The 19,542-nt window shown below is 36.2% G+C and overlaps 1 protein-coding gene across 1 annotated transcript; it reads left to right on the forward strand.

The window, feature by feature from the left end:
- Positions 1-1,417: 1,417 nt before the first annotated feature.
- On the forward strand, positions 1,418-18,738 carry SKIP5 (SKP1/ASK-interacting protein 5). Its single transcript, XM_028247551.2, has 5 exons — positions 1,418-1,693; positions 15,624-15,768; positions 15,853-15,931; positions 17,593-17,651; positions 18,206-18,738. The coding sequence occupies exons 1-5, from the start codon at positions 1,570-1,572 to the stop codon at positions 18,555-18,557; spliced, it is 759 nt and encodes a 252-aa protein (XP_028103352.2). The 5' UTR covers positions 1,418-1,569; the 3' UTR covers positions 18,558-18,738.
- The last annotated feature ends 804 nt before the right edge of the window (positions 18,739-19,542 follow it).

The following is a 19,542-nucleotide window of genomic DNA, read 5'->3' on the forward strand; positions in this document are numbered from 1 at the left end:
TTTTCAAATTCAAAAAAAAATAATAGCTTGTATCAATTCATATAAAAAAAATTTATTCATGTCTTGGCCCCTGCAAATGAATTCTTGGTTCTGTCCCTGTGAATAATGTAGGAAAAAGGGGGCTGAGGGTCTCATTGTATAGTTGATAATAGTGATAGAATAAAAATAATTTGAAACCAAATATTTTTGTATGTAAAATGATTGGTGAAGTGTGTCCTTTCTACCTAGAGGGAGACCCCAATTCGGCCTTTTCTCTTTTCTGTTTTTGCTTTTAATGTAGTTGGGTTGGAACTAGATTCTATATATATATACTGGCAAGGGATCTTCTAACTAGAATAGTTTAGTTTGTAACTTAGTTCCCTAGATTAAAATTTTATTACACAAATATTTGTAGAAAATGTCACAAAATAATTTAAATCGAGGAGGTAGAATTGAACACCAAGGCAACACCTGATATTATTAATTAATAATAGAATATTGTATTAGTTGAGATTACAGGAGTAAATATCAAGAAATCTTAAAATGTAAACATATGGTGTGCATCAAGGCTAAATCATCTTTGCACATTTTGAATTGCCGAATTGAAAGAAAATAAGAGCAAGATTTCAAATTGTTTCTTAAAAACTAATAACTCATAACTGCTATTTTTGACCAAGTCAATTCCGTGTTTGTTATTATGAATATATTAAGGGGTTTAACTTTGATCAAAACTTGGGCTCGATGATTGACCTCAAACCACTTCTTTTTTCTTTCGGATATTCATAAATAAGGCACAAATAGACATTTTAATCAATTCTTTATTTGTTATTATAAATATAATAAGGTGCAATGGTTTAACTCGATTAGAACTTGGGCACCTCAAACCACTTCTTCTTTAGGATATTCACAAATGGGTACAAATATACATTTTACTTTATTTTTTACAAAAAAATAAAAATAAAAATAAAAATGGTGAATTTAATTAAAAATGTGATTTAGGGTTGATTTGGCATCACTTACAAAAACTAAAAAGTCACTAAAAAAACAAAAAAGTTCATACTATTCACCTTATTTTGGCGGGAAATCTGTCGAGTAAAAAAAAAAAAAAAACAGTGCAACCACAAATTCTCATAAAAAAAAAGGAAAGCGTGGCACAATATAAGCCATAAATTCCCATAAAAAAAATAAAATTGAAATGCCTGAAAAGGCAGCGCAGTGTTGCTGACTGTGTCAAGAAGGGTAATTTGATAATTTTGATATTTGTTACAATATTTTATTATACATTGTTTAGTAAAAAATCAAATTTTTTTTCCAGACATACATTTTTTTTTCAAATTTTTTAATTAAAAAATCAAAAAATACATTTATATAGATCATCTCAAACAACCATATTATTACTTAAAAAAACTTATAAGGGAAAAAAAAAATTAATTAAGTCAGGTTAGTGAAATGCCCAGCTGACCCGGCCCGACCAACATGAATATGATATTATTCTAATAAATAAAAAAATTTATTCTGAGACGTAGAAGCAGGAGGAGAGGCCTGAGCGGTTGTGATGTGAGCTCTGTGACCATAATTGATCCGATTGGAATGGAAGAGGAGCGAAAGTGGAGGCGCTTCTCCGAACACTCGTCGTCGTCGGCTTATTCGCATATAAACAATCTTGACGATGGTTGTCTTATGCACATCTTCAGCTTCTTATCCCCTATTCCAGGTATATACTATCCATTTGCCATTTTTCTACATGTTCCGCAACTGGAAATTTGTTTTCTCACTTCAATTCTAGTGTTTTGATTCAATAAATTAAGGAACGAAGTTATTCATTTGCCTATTAATATGAATCAAGATCAGATTGTTCAGATTGCTCTTATATCTATACTTGTGTGCTTACCCTGAAGTGAATTCATAATCCCTGGTTTTATTGTAAATTCTATTGTTTCACTTTAGATTTGCACATTTGTGTTTCATTTCGTGAAAACCCTTTTGTGATTTTACCTATTTGTCTTCATAACGTTCTAAATTTTGACAAATATAATGCGATCTATTTTTCTCTTGTTTTAGCTCAATTCAAACAATTTGATTTAACAATTGGTCTTCAGAAATATCTGCTCAACTGTGTAAACATTGACTTTTTTTTTATCATACAATTCACGATTCAATTCAAATTTCAATCTAAAGATTAAAATTGTGTTGTTGAATCAGAATTTGAGTGTGTTTGTTCAAAAAATACAAAAATTCTATCTTTTGATTAAAACAAAAGTTTTGGCTAAAACCATGAGGATTTGTGTGATTTGCGGGCATGCCAAGGCAATAGTGCCTACGTTGTGGAAATACTTTTGGAAAAAATCTGACTTCTGAAAATAGGAGGCTATGTGAGACTCAAAGGGATAAAAGACCTCTTGGTTAAATCAAAAGGATTTATGGAGTTTTTAATGTCAACAAGAGAGGTAAATAAAGGGAAATGAACACCAAAACACATACTTTTATAAATTCAACGGATTTAAAATTACAAAAGCATAAGAACAAATTTGAAAACATGAAATTAAGTTGCAAAACGGAATTGAAACACAATTTAAGTCTCAAAACAATGCCTATGAAGGCCAAAATAACATTAATTTGACACGGATGTCATGGAAACTAAGAAACTAAAGCTAAATCTATGGCAAAGATGCCTTTCAAGTCTACTCTTAAACTAGGGCTAAATTAAGGATAAATAGAATTGGGCTATGTACTAAGTTGTGTTGAATGTTGGATTAATTGGGTGGCTTTGTTCCAGCTGCATTTCTTGTATTTATAGATCCTGAAAATCCCTGAAAATCTGCAACAACTTCTGTTAGTGGGGTGTTGAACCTCCTGAAGTGACATATGTCCCACTTTGACATCCAATACTGGGCCCGGTGAGTTCATTTCTTGGGTCTCGTGCTAGTTTGAGCCCAGGTGCATTGTCACGACCCCGTCACGACCCAAACAGGATAATGCAATGACCGGCTAGTAGTCATGGACTACCAAAGGCCTAACTTACGAAACAAGTTGGACTCTAGTACGTAATAATTGGGACAAAATGTTGTTTTAAGTTGCGGAAGCTATTAATTTATTTAATTGAGTCCATTTGCAAATCTATTCAGAACAGTGCATATCTATATAAAATGAAACATACATCATTCTTGATTACATTATTTAATTCTCTTACTGAGAGTACAACTTTTCATAAGAACATTTCTTCCAAATCTAAATACAATTTCTTCTCACAAAGATATACACATAGACCTTAAGAAGCCAAACTCTCCGTGATACGTCTCTTTCACCTACACACATATAAGGGAGAGGGGGTGAGCCAAAACCCAGTAAATAATATCAAAATAAAGTGGTAAATGAATGAATGTCGACGAGCTTTATAAAACTTAGTACATTTGTGCATGGAATGTAAGGGGTTCAGTCTTGCTGCTGTTGGGGATTTCTGCCCTGCCTTGGTTTCTTCTGGTTATTTTCCCTTTCCTTGTGGGGTGTGCAAGGTTTATTCCTTATGTTTTTTTAGTATGCTCTCCTCGTGGGATGTTTAGGAGTTAACTTTATTTTGTTTAGTTTTTGCTTCTTTGGTTTTTGGTTATTACTGCTTTATTGTGCAAGGGATAGGCTTTGTCATCCCCGTCTCTTTTCTTTTCTAGTTCTCTTTTGCTTACTCATGCGGGCTGTGCATGGGATATACTTCATTGGTTGGCTGTTCAACATCCCCATATCTGTCATATGTGGATGTTGAACAGGAAATTAAGTTTGATTTCTTTTGTTTAGGCTGCTGGTCTCTCCGATGGCAGGCTGCTGCTGGTTGTTGTTTCATTATTGATCTGGGCTATGTTGTTCATGTTGCTGATGGACTTTGATGGGCTTGCTTCACAGATGCTTTTTGGTTGTTTCTTCTAGGTGCCGTTGCTCGGCTGTTTTGTTGTACGTGTGTTTGTAGGAGCTGCTGCCTTAGGTTGCTCTTTGTGCTTGTCTAGTTGGCTCCTTGCTTTTATGTTGTTTTGTTTGTTGCTTTCCTAGTTAGGTTATGTTCTAGTATTTTTTTTTTTTTTTTTTCAGTTTTGTGTTGGGTTTGTTAGCTTTGTAGTAGGGCTTGGAGCATACCCCTTGTATATCTGTATATTTTGCTGTTTTATTTTATGACTTAATTACTCAAAAAAAAAAAAAAAAAAAAAATAGTACAAGAATCATCGCTCGAACATAGCTTAACAAGTGTATCATAATACAAGGCTTAACTTTCAAACATTTACGTAGAGATGAACATTCCAAGAACATTGACTATGAATAACTGGCCCGGGTACCAATTAGACAACCCACCCGAAGGTGGCAAGAGAGCTTGGCCATCATGGTGTTATTGGCATGTTATCATGTCCCCCAATAACTAGGACGTTTCCAAGGGTGTCATCTTCATATGTGATACAAGAGTATAGGACATTCATTCATGATAAAATATTAGCATTGCTTTCATAAACATAGCATATGTTTTGCATTTGAATAATAGTTTATCAAGCGTAACTTTACAATAATATTACTCACCAATAGCTCTTAGGAAAGGGGAAGACTTCCAAAGATGTAACCTACACAAGTATAATACAAGCATTCAATGAAATACAGTCCAAAGCAATGTAATACTACTCTTCTCGGTTCTAATTCTAATGTTCTAGCCTATGTTTATATTATTTGTCTAAACTATATACATTTAGGTCCATTTTCAAGTCTTGTTCAAGTTTGTTTCAAGTACCAATTAGGCGAAACAAGGCCTGACAAGCCAAAAAGGTGAAAAAGGAGAAAAACTAAGCAAATGCTCTGTTGGCTGCACATGTGGGGCCTCCGGGCTGCATGTGCGGATTCAAGCAGTCCTCCCGATGGGTTTTACCTTCGAACTTCAAATGGGCATATCTCTTATCCGGACTTGGTTTTTGGCAATTCTTGATTCTAAATTCAAACCCGGGAAGTCTAGCTTCTAATGGTGATAGTCTCACATCCAAAGTCCAAATATACAAAGAGATATGATTAAATTAGTGAAGGTTGCTCACTTTCTCTTAATCATTTCAAATTCATTTCTTCCCTAGCTTAGTCTTTTTCCATCTTTCTTTCACTCCTTCCTATTTTCTTCAATTCAAGGCATCTAAACATGATGCAAAACATACAAAAATGTTGTAGGATGACTAATTGAAAGATTCGACACAAAATCTTTTGATTTGTTCAAGTAAATGGTTGAATTCCTACAATTTCTTCTTAACCTAGCTTATTTTCATCTCTTTTCCATATCTTTTCTTTTATTCTATCAAGAACATATCTTAAATCATTTTCTTGTTGATTAATATTTATATCATGTGAAAGAGGGTTGAAAACCTTACCTTTTGGTGATTTTTGCTTAATTTTTGGGCTAAGATTGAAACTCCCCTTTTGTTGTTGTTGTTGTTGTTCTTCTTCTTCTTCCCTTCTATCTCATCTCTCTGTTGAATATACGAAGAAGAAGAAGAAGAAGAAGAAGAAGAAGAAGAAGAGAGAGAGAGCTGCTGTATTCCTTAATTCAAAAAACATAGGGTTTCTCCCTTACACAACTATTTATACTAATAAGAATAATACATAAAGACCAAACCACCCTTAACACTTAACACTCCCCCTCAAGTTGGTGCAAAGATGTTTCTTATGCCCAACTTGCAACAAATAGGGTGAAAGACTTTACTACTAAGACCCTTAGTAAAAATATTTGCCAGTTGATCTTCAGACTTAACAAAAGGCATACATATCACGCCCTTATTCAACTTTTCCTTAATGAAATGTTTGTCAATCTCAATATACTTAGTCCGGTCATGTTGGACAAGATTGTGTGCAATACTAATAACAGCTTTGTTGTTGCAATACAAAGTCATGGGATCACTCCAATCAAGCCCTATATCACTCAACAAAGATTGAAGTCACATTAGTTCACATGTTCCATGTGCCATAGCCCTGTATTCAGCTTCAGCACTAGATTTGGAAACTTCCGCCTGCTTCTTACTATGCCATGTGACTAGATTTCTCCCTACAAAAGCACAATAACCGGAGGTAGAGCGTCGATCATCTATAGAGCCTGCCCAATTTGCATCTGTGAATGCTTCCAACCTCAAGTGACCATGATTAGAGAACAAAATTTCTTTTTTAGGGGGCAGATTTAAGGTACCTCAAAATGCGATAGACTGCATCCAAATGAGTTGCACGAGGATTATGCATAAACTGATTCACTATCCCAATTGCATAGGCAATATCTGGACGAGTATGATAGATATATCAGTCTTCCCGCAAGTCTTTGGTACCTTTCCTTCTCCACAGGCTCACCAACCCCACTACAAAGACCGATGATTAGTCTCAATCGGTGAATCAACCGCTCTGCAGCCCAAAATGCCGGTTTCCTCAAGAAGATCTAGAATGTATTTCTTTTCAGAAATGAAGATGCCTTTATCAAATCTGGCAACTTCAATCCCAAGAAAGTATCTCAGTGGACCAAGATCTTTTATCTTAAACTCTTTGGCTAACTGTGTCTTGAGATGGGTCACCTCCTCCTCCTCATCATTACCTGTCACAACTATGTCATCCACATATACAATAAGCACTCTTACCTTATGTACATTGCGTTTGACAAACAAGGTGTGATCCGCATTGCTTTGCTGATACCCAAATCCCATTGCCTTTAGGAATTTACCAAACCAGGCTCTAGGAGATTGTTTCAAATCGTACAAAGCCTTCTTCAATCTACAAACCTTTTCAACTGTAGACTGAGATGAGAATCTTGGAGGTACATTCATATATACCTCCTCCTCCAAATCCCTATGAAGAAAAGCATTCTTCACATTTAGTTGCTGTAAAGGCCATTCCAAATTAGCATCACACGACAGAATAACTCGAATGGAATTCATCTTTGCTACCGGGACAAAAGTTTCTTGAAAATCTATTCCATATGTCTGGGTAAATCCCTTAGCCACTAGTCTTGCTTTGTACGGTTCAATCGTCCCATCTGCATTGTGGTTAATGGTGAACACCCACTTATATCCGACTGATTTTTTCCCCTTATGAAGAGACACTAACTCCCATGTGTTATTGCATCTCTTCTACCATAGCTACTTTCTACTTAGGATCATTGATGGCTTTTTTCCAACCTTGCGGAATACACACAGAAGAAAGATACGAAACAAAAGTACGATATGGAGAAGACAACGAATCATATGACACGAATTTAGAAAATAGAGTGTTGAATATGGGCTCTAATCCCCTTTTTGAGAGCAATAGGAAGACTCAAGTCATCAGTAATAGGACCATCAACAACAGGTGAAGAAATGGGTTGAGAATCATTACCTGTAGAGGCAGTGGAAATTAGGTGTGGAACTGTGATGATTGACTTGGTGGCACAAGAGAAGCCTGCTCTTTCTGACGCGGTGAATAAGTCTTAAGATTAGCTCTGTCCAAACGACCATCGATATCCGACGACTCATCAACAGAACTGCTAGGCTCCCCCTCATCACAAATAACAGCCCGCGATTAGAAAGGAAAAAAGACAACTCATGTTGATGTGATGCCGTCTCATCCGCAATCTCATTAATACCACTCTCCTCCTAAGGAAATAGTGGAGGACCAGAAAAAAAGGACTCAAATTCACGGAAGGTGACATCCATTCTAACGTACAACTTATGAGTGTGAGGGTCATAGCATTTGTAGCCCTTCTGAGTAGCAGAATAACCAAGAAAGACACACCGGACAGCCTTAGGATCAAGCTTCCCACGAGTACGAGGTTGAAGATGAACAAAACAGACATTACCAAAAACCCAAGGCGGAAGGGAAGAAGCGGGATAAGTCACAGGAAGAAGCTCAAGAGGAATTTGGAAGTGGAGGACACTAGAAGGTATACGGTTAATAAGGTAAGCCGCAGTAAGAAGAACATCCCCAAAAAGACTTAGGAACGTTCATGGTAAACAAGAGAGAGCGAGCAACCTCAAGGAGGTGGCCATTCTTGCGTTCAGCAACTCCATTCTGTTCAGGATGCCAATACAACTAGTTTGATAAAGAATGCTATGCTCCTCGAGGTATGCCCTGAAAGCGCCATCAACATATTCAGTCCCATTATCACTCCTAAGAATTTTGATAGTAGCATTGAAGAGATTGGATAACATTTGTGAAAACTTTTGAAGCACGAGAAAACCTCAATTTTAGTGCGAAGTAAATAAATCCAAGTCACACGGGAATAACAATCAATAAAGGTGACAAACCGCCGATAACCAGAGGTAGAAACCACAGGGGAAGGACCCCACACATCGGTATGAATAAGAATAAAAGGAAAAGTACTTCTTTTATTAATTGAAGGATAACAAGTACGTTTATACTTAGCAAGCTCACAAGCATCACAAACAAAGTTATTCCTAGGACAATCATGAACTAATAAAGGAAAAAGTTGCTTTAAAATGCTAAAGGAAGGATGCCTCAAACGGCGATGCCACTGATGAAGAAGATGAAGGGAGGAGCCAGAAGTGCTTTGAAGAGCATGAGAGGACAAATGTGAGGTAGGAATGGCATCCAGAAAGTACAATCCACTTTGTGCTCTATCACTGCCAATCATTTTCTCCGTAGCTAGTTCATAAAAGACACAATGAGTCAGAAAAAATGTTACAGAGCAATTGAGAGCAGTAGTAAGGCTACTAACAGAAAGTAAGTTAGTTAAAAAATTAGGAATATGAAGAATAGATGACAACGAAAGTAAAGAGGTGCAATGAACAGAACCCTTGCCGGAGATGGAAGATAAAGTGCCATCAGCCACTCTAACCTTATCTCGTCCAGAATTAGGTGAATAAGAATGGAAAAAATTAGAAGTACCCGTCATGTGATTGGTAGCACCAGAATCAATAATCCAAGGAGATGACGAAAAGGCACTAAGTGCACTAGTAGAAATACCTGTGTGGGCAAAGTTGGAAGAGGCAGAAGAGGAAGGAGCTAAGGCAGATGAAGAATCAAGTCGAGCCATCAAACGTCTGAGAGTGTGAAGCTCATCCTGGGAAATAGAATTAGCATCATTCGAGGCACTAACAGTAGTCTTAGAAACATGTGCTTGAGGACGAACACCACGACCACGACCACGACCACAGCCTCGAGTAGGGCAGCCATGCAACTTCCTACAATATTCTTTATCATGTCTATCTTTCCCACAATACTCACACTTCAACTGGTCACGATCAACCAATGGACCCTTACCACCACCTTGAGGCTGACAAGGTGGAGTATCATGTCACTTGGGGCCGATAACCATCGCTGACCGATCTGGAACAGGAGCATGCACCATAGCACTACGACGACTCTCCTCCTGTTGAACCAGTGCATAAGCCTCACGCAATGTAGGAAACGGAGAGCGACCTAACACCTGAACCCGTATCTGATCATACTCCAAATTTAGGCCAGCAAGAAAGTCATACACCCGCTCCTTCTCCATAGCCTGCTGAAACATAGTGGCATCCATGGAGCAAACTGGCTGGAAACTCTGGTAGAAATCTAGCTCCTGCCATAAACCACTCAACTCAACATAGTAGATTGCCAGAGAGCGATCCTTCTGATCCAAACTCCTAATCTTCTTACGCAATTCATAGGCCTGTGCATCATTCCCCTGTTGAGAATACATCTAAGAGGCAGCTATCCAGATCTTGTGACCAATAATATAGCTTGTCAACCGCCGGGCGGCAATGGCAAGACTACAGGAGCGGGACCAAATCAAGTAATTGGTACCATTAAGCTTGACCGGACTAATCTGAAGAGATGGACTATCACCAAGAGTCATACTATGACTCAGTCCACTCTCCTCCTTGCCCTTACCTTCGTTGGCAACCATTAGATGAGAGAAAGATGGTGCAGAAACACAAGCAAGATATCAAACAAATCCAGAAAACACTGAACCAACTCAGCAACTCACATTTTAAGGCTAAAAAAGGGCAAGAGTATCCCAGAACACAGTAACCAGATCACCTACAAACCAAAAAACTGAAGCAGATCATCCAAAACGCAGAAAAAAGCCAAGGTAGGGTCGAAATAAACCATTTAAGGGTTACAGTCGGCTCCCACAGATGTGAGAGGAAGAGACAAATCCAAGCAAAAAGGGTTCGAACAACAACTTTCGAAAAATCACCCAAAATTGACGAAAAATCAAAAAAATTAGAAAAAGCAATCAAGGACCAAAACATCAAAAGGAGATTACAGGGTGAATACCCATTACATTTTGAGCATATTGATTTTTTTTTTTTTGGTTGCTACTGCTGCTACTATAGACGTACCTAAAGAATGAGAGGAATCATCTTCAAGGAGGAAGATATTGTTCTGATACCATGTTGAATGTATAGATGATGATGAGAAGAAGAAGAAGAAGAAGAAGAAGAAGAAGAAGAAGAAGAAGAGGAAGAAGAACGAGAGAGAGAGAGAGAGAGCTGCTGTATTCCTTAATGCAAAAAACATGGGGTTTCCCCCTTACACACAACTATTTATACTAATAAGAATAATACATAAAAACCAAACTACCCCTAACACTTAACACTCTCCTCTCTAAGACTCCAGCAGATTTTTCTTCTTCTTTCTCTCTTTCTTCTTCTTCTTCTTCTTCCCTTCTATCTCATCTCTCTCCTCTCTAAGACTCCAGCAGATTTTTCTCCCTCTTTCTCTCTTATTTTGTTTTATAATTAAAGGGGAAACTTATCTCTAATTTGTTTTCCTTATCCTCCAAAGCAGGAGATGTAATTTTGAGGTGTTACCTTCATCTCTTGGCTCCTTCATTAGTTTAATTAATCCGCATTCTTATCTCTATTGCCATGTAAGGTAATTAAGGTCAAGTGTTGGTTCATGTCAAGCAAGAATGCTTCTGGTGTGGTACCTACTCCTTTTCTAGGTTCAAGAGAAAGTAATTCTCTAATTCTCAACACAATCTAAGGGATTTGTGCTTTCAAAATTCTCTAACTGTAGCTTACATTTCTAAGTTGGTATCTAAGCGATTCATGTCCCAACTTCTAATGGAATGCAAGAAAAATTAAACAAGGATGAGATATAATTTTATCATACAAGAAGGTCTTGATGTTACACACATTTGTTTTCTAAGTTCAGGAGAAGACTACTTCCCAACTGTTAATATTGACAAGGAAATTCACATGTTCAGAGCTTCTTAACTATTTATTTCTAAGCTTTAATTCAAGTATTTTATGTAATGAAATAGTTAATTTGACTTAGGACATTTGAATATAGAAATGAATGTGGTATTAATACATGGCATCATTTGGGGTGTCACATGCATGCAACTTGAGACAGTTGTTACACTGCCTTTCTCAACAAGCAATTAAATTCTAATTTAAGATGATTGACTCTATGGTCACATTAACATCACCTACTAGGCCCGGAGGGTCTATCCCTTGGGTCCCGGGTTGGCTTGAGATTCGGTGCATGCAAACCTAGATAATTGACTGTGTATAACCGACGGAGGTTTAACTAAAATGAATAGGGATACTTCTAGGCTTAATTATAATTAATTAAACTTAATTGGGGCTTAATTTCATTAATTAGAAGTTCAAATTTATCTGGTCATTACAACTTAAGTAATAAGACATGTTTGGATGTGCGTCCGACACTATCCAATGAGTGTTAGTGTTCGACACAAACACAACCCCTTCTTTGAAGTGTCGGTGCTTCTTAATATATTATTAATTGCTTTTAGAAGCAAGTATGTGCAGTGCGTGAGGTGTCCAATCAATGAATGAAAGGATAGGGAATTGGGACACTACTTCACTATTCAAACTTAAATAGATTAATTACAATAAAATCTTTATGACTTGCCCATTTAATATTAGTAGACATGGAAGGATTTAAGTGCCTCGTTGCGACTGTTGTAATTGAAGCAACTCAGTGGAGCAAAGCAACGCATTCTTGTTAATAGACATGCAAAAATGTAGAGAATTTGAGTGAGCCATGAGAAGGCTAGTTTCCTCCCCATAAAATATGATAAAATATGCATGCATGCCCTTACATTTGAATGGATATGGATAGAGGAAAAAAAAGAAGAAAAGAAACAATTTTATGGCATTTAGGAGGGAGGGAGAGAGGCATTTTGGAAAATGTATATTTTGTTTTAAAAGCAGACATTATAGTCACTAGGCTCTATGGTAGGATATGTCAGTGTTTTAAAAAGCTTTAGGCGCATCGAGACGCCAAGGTCACCTGGAGCCTAAGCGTCGAAACGCGAGGTGAGGCGGGCGCCTCATCAAAGCGAAACGCAAGTTATAGAAGTTAAGCAAAATATTAATATAGTACAATTTTCAACATAAGCAAATATTTAATATGTATATTATTAATTTTTTTAAAAAGAAGAGAGGAAAAAAAAAAAAATTTTTAATATATATATTATTTTATTTATTTATTATATTTTTTAAATAATGTGTTTTAATTAATTTTTTTATTTTATTTTATATACATGTGTATTTTTTTTTTATTACTATGTATAAGTATATATTATATTTTACATATTATCTATAAGTATGTTATATATTATATAATAGGTATTATATAATATTGTATTATATATTTTATATTTGAATCAATTATATTTTATATATTATCTAATATCTATAAGTATATTATATATTATATATTATATAATAGGTATTATATAATATTATATATATATATATATATATGAATCGGGAAGATAAAGAGAGATAGAAGAGAGAAGCGAGAGAGAGAGATCGCGATCGTGATCGCGAGAGAGAAGGCGAGAGCGATCGCGAGAGAGAAGACGACGAAAGAAGAGAAGAGAAGACGAAGCAGAAGAGAAGAAGCAGAGAGAGAAGAGAAGCAGAGAAGAGAAGAAGAGGCGTGGCGTGGTATGTACTCGTCGCGTCTTCTTCTTTTTCTCCACTGGGGTTTTTTTTTTAATAATGTTTTTGCTCTTTTGACTCACGTTTTGAAAATTTTATACTGTAAATGTGATTTCATCCCATGTGGGTATCCACACAGAACGCCGAGGCGCACAAGGCGCTCGCCTTGCGTTTCGTAATAAGGCGCTCGCCTCATCGCCTAGGCAGCGCTTCCCCTATGTCGCCTCGCCTCACCAGGCCTGAGGCGCAAAGCTGCGCCTTGCCTCGCCTTGAGCTTAGGCGTGCGCCTAAGTGCGCTTTTCAAAACACTGGGATATGTGATTGTATAATTTTCCTAAGCTATCATATATGACAATAGGACCTAGTTTGTGATGCATCCCTACCCTGAACCCTTCGGAATGGGTGGACATTACTAGCCCGTAGTCTAAGCTACAAAAGGCCTCTACTGATGCAAATTGGAATATATATTGGTGGTAGCTAATTCAAAATTATCTGTAAACATTTAGATGACTCTGTAAACCACTATCATTCCATCATTAATTAGTGAGAGGACAATGTAACCAACATCATTTTCCAAACAAATCAAGTGCTTGATACATACAATACATCACAACTTTGCCTCCAAAACAAGTTGGTCATCCAACTTATACAAAACATACATGTATGGAAGATGTAATATGCAGTAGGGGAAACAGAAGAGAGGAGAAGAAGAAAAGGGCCACAACACTAACACAACCAGAGTCTTCAATACTTAATTTTATTTCAAAGCTAAATAATACAATGCAAACCCTAATATTTATAAATCAAAAAGCCAATCAAAATAATAAATCAAATCGTGAGAGTGGCGGTAGTAGTGTGGTGATATTAGTAAGACTTTGGTCCGAAAAATGTTTTCCGCCTTTTAAAAATGGAAAACATGTTTTGCCTATATAGTCTTGTTTTTTGTTGACCGTATAAAATATTTTCTGTTGACTTTCATTTTCCGTTGTACCAAACACCAGAAAATACAGAAAATGTGGACAACGTTTTCTATCCAAACAAACGGAGCGTAAGACCTATTACAATAATATAAATCTGTCTAGCAACATAGTAAATTATAATAAATACAAATAAGGACTCAAAATTAATCTAAAACTTCAATCCTTGATACCCTAAACATGCTTCATATGAAATTCCAAATTTGTCATTTCTCTTCTTTCCCTGATCTTCATCATCGTCCCCTGCATTTGAAAAAACTCGAAGTCGAGTTTTATAATGTTGGAAGTATAAGGATTTTGGACTCTCTGACTCGCTTCCATTCAAATTATTCTTCTTTAACTAACAATGAGAAAACCAAAAAGCTCAACGTTATGTTGATTTATTTGGAATAATAAACTCAACATGAACTTCCTTTTTCTTGTGTAAAGAAAAAAGTTTTGTTGCATTCTCATCTTTTTCTTTGGCGTCCTTGGCTTTAGAATCTTGATCAATATGTTCTTTCATGCTTTCTTTAGTAAGCACATTAATTTTCCCTTCTTCCCTTCAATAACCTCATTATTACATGTTTATCTCACTATTTTGTAGCTTCTTCAAGAACCTCAATATTATCATCTTTTTGCTCCTTGATAGTAGTTTCTTTTGAAATAGCAAGCTTTTAATTCTTTCAAACTTGTCTTGATAGTATTCACATTGCTCTTTAACATCGCAATATCTTCTTCCTTGGTAGCCTTATAATCTTTTGAGAATGCTTTAAACTTGGAGTTCAATTCAGCGTTTGACACCATTGTAAGAAGAAAAAATAAAAAATAAAAAATAAAAAAATTGGTGGTGAACAAAGGTAGGATCTTGAAGCTTTGATACCAAACCAAAATGATGTAGAACAGCTTGCTGGATTTTTAAACAGAAGTTATTTAAGGGCCCAAGACAACAATATGGTGTTAAAATTTCAACTCTACTGTGGAATGGTAATCTCACACATGAAAATTTCCTAAAATATTGTTTTAGCTCAAATTTCACACACATGCACAAATTTTCACCAATTTATGTGGGTTAATTAGTTCCTTTACAATTTGTAACAAGAATACGAGTATAGTATAGGACTGGATTTCCTTGGTCAAGCTTCATAATTTTCCCTTGAACTGTCTCTTAACATTAAACAAAAGAACAATGAGAGACTTGTATCTGTACCTCACTTGCATTGCATGATATGGGACATATCCTTCTCCCAATCCTTTTATGGATGAGGTGTGTCCACCTTACAAGCCAACACATGTAATATACTTAATTAATCTCCCACTAGTTAGCTAATCTTAATTAATTTAACCACAAATCATGTTCACAAATCCACCTAGAAATTATTCATAAGAAAATAATATGAATTAAGTGGAAGTAACAACATTTTAACTCGAACCAAAATTACATGATCAATTATTTGAAATCTCAATTGAGATGATTAAATTTTGAAGTTTTGAATTCAAATAGAATACACACTTAATTCTGGATAAACATATTAATACAAGGAATTCATAAATACCAACATAAAATGGGTAAAAGTAATACATAGGTTATTACAGAGTGCTGGTCAAATTTACTTAAATAGAAAAGTGTTTTGATCAAATTTGCAGAATATTAGCCTTATCAGAGGAGGTTTAAAGCCTATATAATATGCATACTCATTTTCAGAAATTCTTTGCAATTGAACTGCTGAAAATGAAACCAAAATTCTATGCATGTATGATATAACTTTGTGGTCTCTTTCACGAATTGCTATTGAGTTTGCAGATCGGTATAACACCGCCCTCGTTTGCCACAGATGGCTTTTCCTGGCATGTCATCCTCGTCTTTGGCTGCGAGTAGACCGGTCTGTCAAAGACTTGTCTCAGCCTGGAGTTTTTCCCAACATTGAAGTAGCAGTCTCTGCTGCAAGGTTAGTAACGATTCATTTCCTTATATTTCGTTCAGGGTGATAAAGTAAGCTTGGAAAGCCTCACCAAGACTATGTGCCATGTAGGCCTGGTGACACAATTCTTATTGCAGCCGGGGGAGCTCACATTGCTTCTAACATTCAGATTAGAAAGCCACTCTGCCTGGTATGTCTGAGGCTTTTTTTTATTTGAAATGTCACTATAATGTGAAATTTATGCTTGCTAGGTATTTGACTTGCCCTACTGAAAACAGCTCTGACATGCTTCTAGTTTATGGCTTTATGCTAATATATTTTTGATACAACTGCTGATTTTCTTGCCCTGTGTTTCTGTTTAGAGGTTTCCTCTCTCATCAATAAGCTATGAAGCATGGACACGGCAAATTCAGTGCTATAGCGGTGTCAGAAATGGGGACATGCCATGGACACATACAGGACATGCCATTTGGCTTGTCCCCCTTTTTTTTTGTTTTTTGTTTTTTTTTTTGGGTTTGGGACACGGCGGGGACATGGCAAGGAAATCAGAAGAGAAGAAAGAGAGAAGAAGAGAGGAGAGAAAGAGAGAAGAGAGGAGTGAGTGACCTGGTATTTGCCCTAACCAGAAGAGATGATGAACTTGACAAGCGACGAGCGACAACCTCGATCTCCATCTGTCTTTGTCTTGCCTTCAATCTCAACAAACAATGACGACTTTTGAAAGTCCGACGACCTTCTACGAGCGACACCTTCGATTTCTCACTCTATCTCTCTCTCGCTCACCTTCGAGAGCTTTGTTTCTCTCATCTCTCCATCTTTGATCAAGATCTGTGACATATATAGACATATATATATATATATATAACCTAGAATATTAGTATATAGATATATATGTATGTATATATATTTTTATAAATTATACTTATATATAATATGTGTATATATATGTTTTTATTTGTATATTATATATATAGCCTTTATAAATTATATATATATATATATATTTGTTTTAATTTATATGTATTTATTTATATATTATATTTATTGAATTAATGTTATTATGTTAGTTTTTGTTAGCAAATAAAAAAATATATATAAATTTATGTATATTTGATGTGTCTCCCGTTGTGTCCGTGCCCCCACTTTTTGGAAATTGCCGTGTCCCTTGTCCGTGTTCGTGTTCGTGTTCGTGTTCGTGTTCGTGTCCGTGTCCGTATCCGTGTCCGTGCTTCATAGTCAATAAGGTTTCAAAAATCATGTTAATTTTCCTCTCATAGATGGTTGTGGGTTGTAGTAATTTCAATTGGTGTCTGAGCATCTGATGCTGCGCATATTGTTTGCTTTTGTTTATAGTCCCTTGTCTTTCTTCTTATGGGTTGATATCTACTCTTGGTTATAGTTATCAGTGAATATTTCTGTTCACGTCATTGATTGATAATTAAGTTCTTGTAACTTAAGATCGATACTGTAACATGCATGTATTCTAGCCTATTTAGAATTTTTTGTTTCTAAGTAAGGAATTCCATTAGTCCTGCTGATATTTTTGTGGTTTTTGGCAACAAAAACCAAATTTACTATATTTCTGTTGTGAATCCATGCTTGTGAAAACCAAGTTGGATGAAGTTTCTTGGGTTTCCAGAGCTGGAAAAGTGGTTTTAAAAGTCTACAAAAGCTATGTTTATTTGAGCTTGCTTACTGGGCTTTCCCTTTTTAATCTCAGCACCATAGACCATTGTACACATTTCCTGCTTAATTCAAGGACGCCCTACTTAACTGTATACCAGAGTGTAGAAATGTAATTCTTGAATACAGAACATTACCATGTGCATATTTTACCTCATCTTTTTCCAGATTGGTGGAGGTGAGCTTCCAGATGATACAACACTTACCTGTTCTCGAGGCTCAGACAGGTTTGCAAGTTTTTATTGTACCTCTTACTTGTACTCAGTAGCTTATGGGAATTTTAGGAGCCACTTCCGAGCTGGTGAATTTGGCAGTTATTTTTGTTTAAAGGATTACCTCTGAGCCCCAAGGCTGAAGGTGGCAGGCAAATGCTTAGTGTATGGGGCCCGTGACTAGGTTAGCCTTGCCTGATTCAATCCCTGGAATTTTTTGGGTACATGTTGGACTATATGATTTTAGAATTTTCTCCACTTGATGATAACATTTTGTAAAATATTCAAGATGTGAAAACTTACATTTGGTAAAATTATTCAAGATGCACTGGCTGTTTTTTTAAAATTTTTAGTGTTGTAAAGTGAAAATTTATTCTAAATGTTTTCAAAAACTTGAATTTTAAAATAGATTTATCTTTCAAGATTTCTATTAAATGTAAAAAGCAATCTGGTTTTTATGCCAAGTCAATCAGAAAAAAGTGGTTGGGGTTGGCTCCTAGATACTCGGTAGTGTTTGTTTTCACTGCTGACAAAATAAATTGTACGCACTGTTCCTTGTGTTTGGGCAGTGCATTGGAGTTCCTGTCCACCTGCAAAGTCGCAAACTTAACGGTGAAGGCAGAGCTAGGCTGCTGCTTGCTTCATAGGAGTGGGAGGCTGATAATTGATGGGTGTATTCTTCAATGCGAGTCCAACCCCTTAGACTACCTTTCATATGCGATCGTGAGCACAGCCAATGGCCCTGAGGTCTTCCCATCCTTGGTGAATAATGGTCGTGGCGATGGCGTCTCCGTTTCTCGCACTCGTATCGAAGGAGGTGCAAAGGCAGTTTCAACAAGTGGAACCCTGGCAGTGCAGCGAGTTCGAGCTATTTATGCTCGAACTTCTGTCTTTTTCTGGTTTGATGTAGAGCAACATTGATCATAGTAATCTCCCTTGCTCTTCTGTATTACTATTAGCTGTTGTTAGTTGGACACTTATTTTATTTATTTTATTTTATTTTTTTGTGTGGTTATTTTCTTCTTTCTCTTTTTCAATTTGAGGATAGTGTGTTTCGTATTATTTTTAAAGTTAATGTGAAATGATATGCTTCATTGTGCTATGTTTCCATATGTATCATTGTGTTCTTCATGGAAAGCTATACACCACCATCATCTCCTCTAGGACAAAAAAGAAGAATATATTTTGAAAAGCCTATTGCAGCGGCATTCCAGACCTTGGCTCAAGTGGTGCTACTGTTGAGTGTTGATGTTGGACCAGAAATTAGGTTTTCATTTTGCGGTTTTTGGTCACTTGTTTTTGTTGGATTCTCTGAGAGGAAATTGTCTGGGTTGCATAGAATCTGTTTTGCTGATGCTTCATCAGAGGTATAGTTTTGTTTGTAGTTTTTTTGTTTGAAGCTTTTAGTTCTTTTCAAGCGTATTTAATTGATCTTTCAAAGATGCACCATTCTAGTAGAGTTTGGATTGCTGCATCTTAAGTGGGGCTGGAACTGTTTAGATCTATGAAACAGATTTGGTCTTTCAGATTAAGATAAATGAACATATGGTTTTATCTATTGAACATCTAAATGGGACTGCTGTGATTTCAAGTTTCTATGGTGGAGAAAGGATTTGTGAGATGGTGCTCCCTTGTTGGACTGGAGTTTTTCAAGTCATAATGGTTTGAGCTAGATTCTGTACTTGTCTCATTCAGCTGTGTATAACCTGATTGTTATAGTTTAGAGTTTATTCTTGGCTATTGTGAGCAAGGGCTGGTTTTTTAGATTGGTTTTTGTATATTCATGGCCTTTTCCATGGCTATATACAAATTATTTCGTTTATAGTCCTATTGTTCACCTTGAATAGCCCAAGCTAAGAATTTCTGTATTTTAAGTTTGGCTGTGTTGAGTGGATGTTGTAAAATT

This window comes from Camellia sinensis, chromosome 2 (assembly GCF_055761805.1).
Source record: "Camellia sinensis isolate YWXY chromosome 2, ASM5576180v1, whole genome shotgun sequence".
NCBI lineage: Eukaryota > Viridiplantae > Streptophyta > Magnoliopsida > Ericales > Theaceae > Camellia > Camellia sinensis.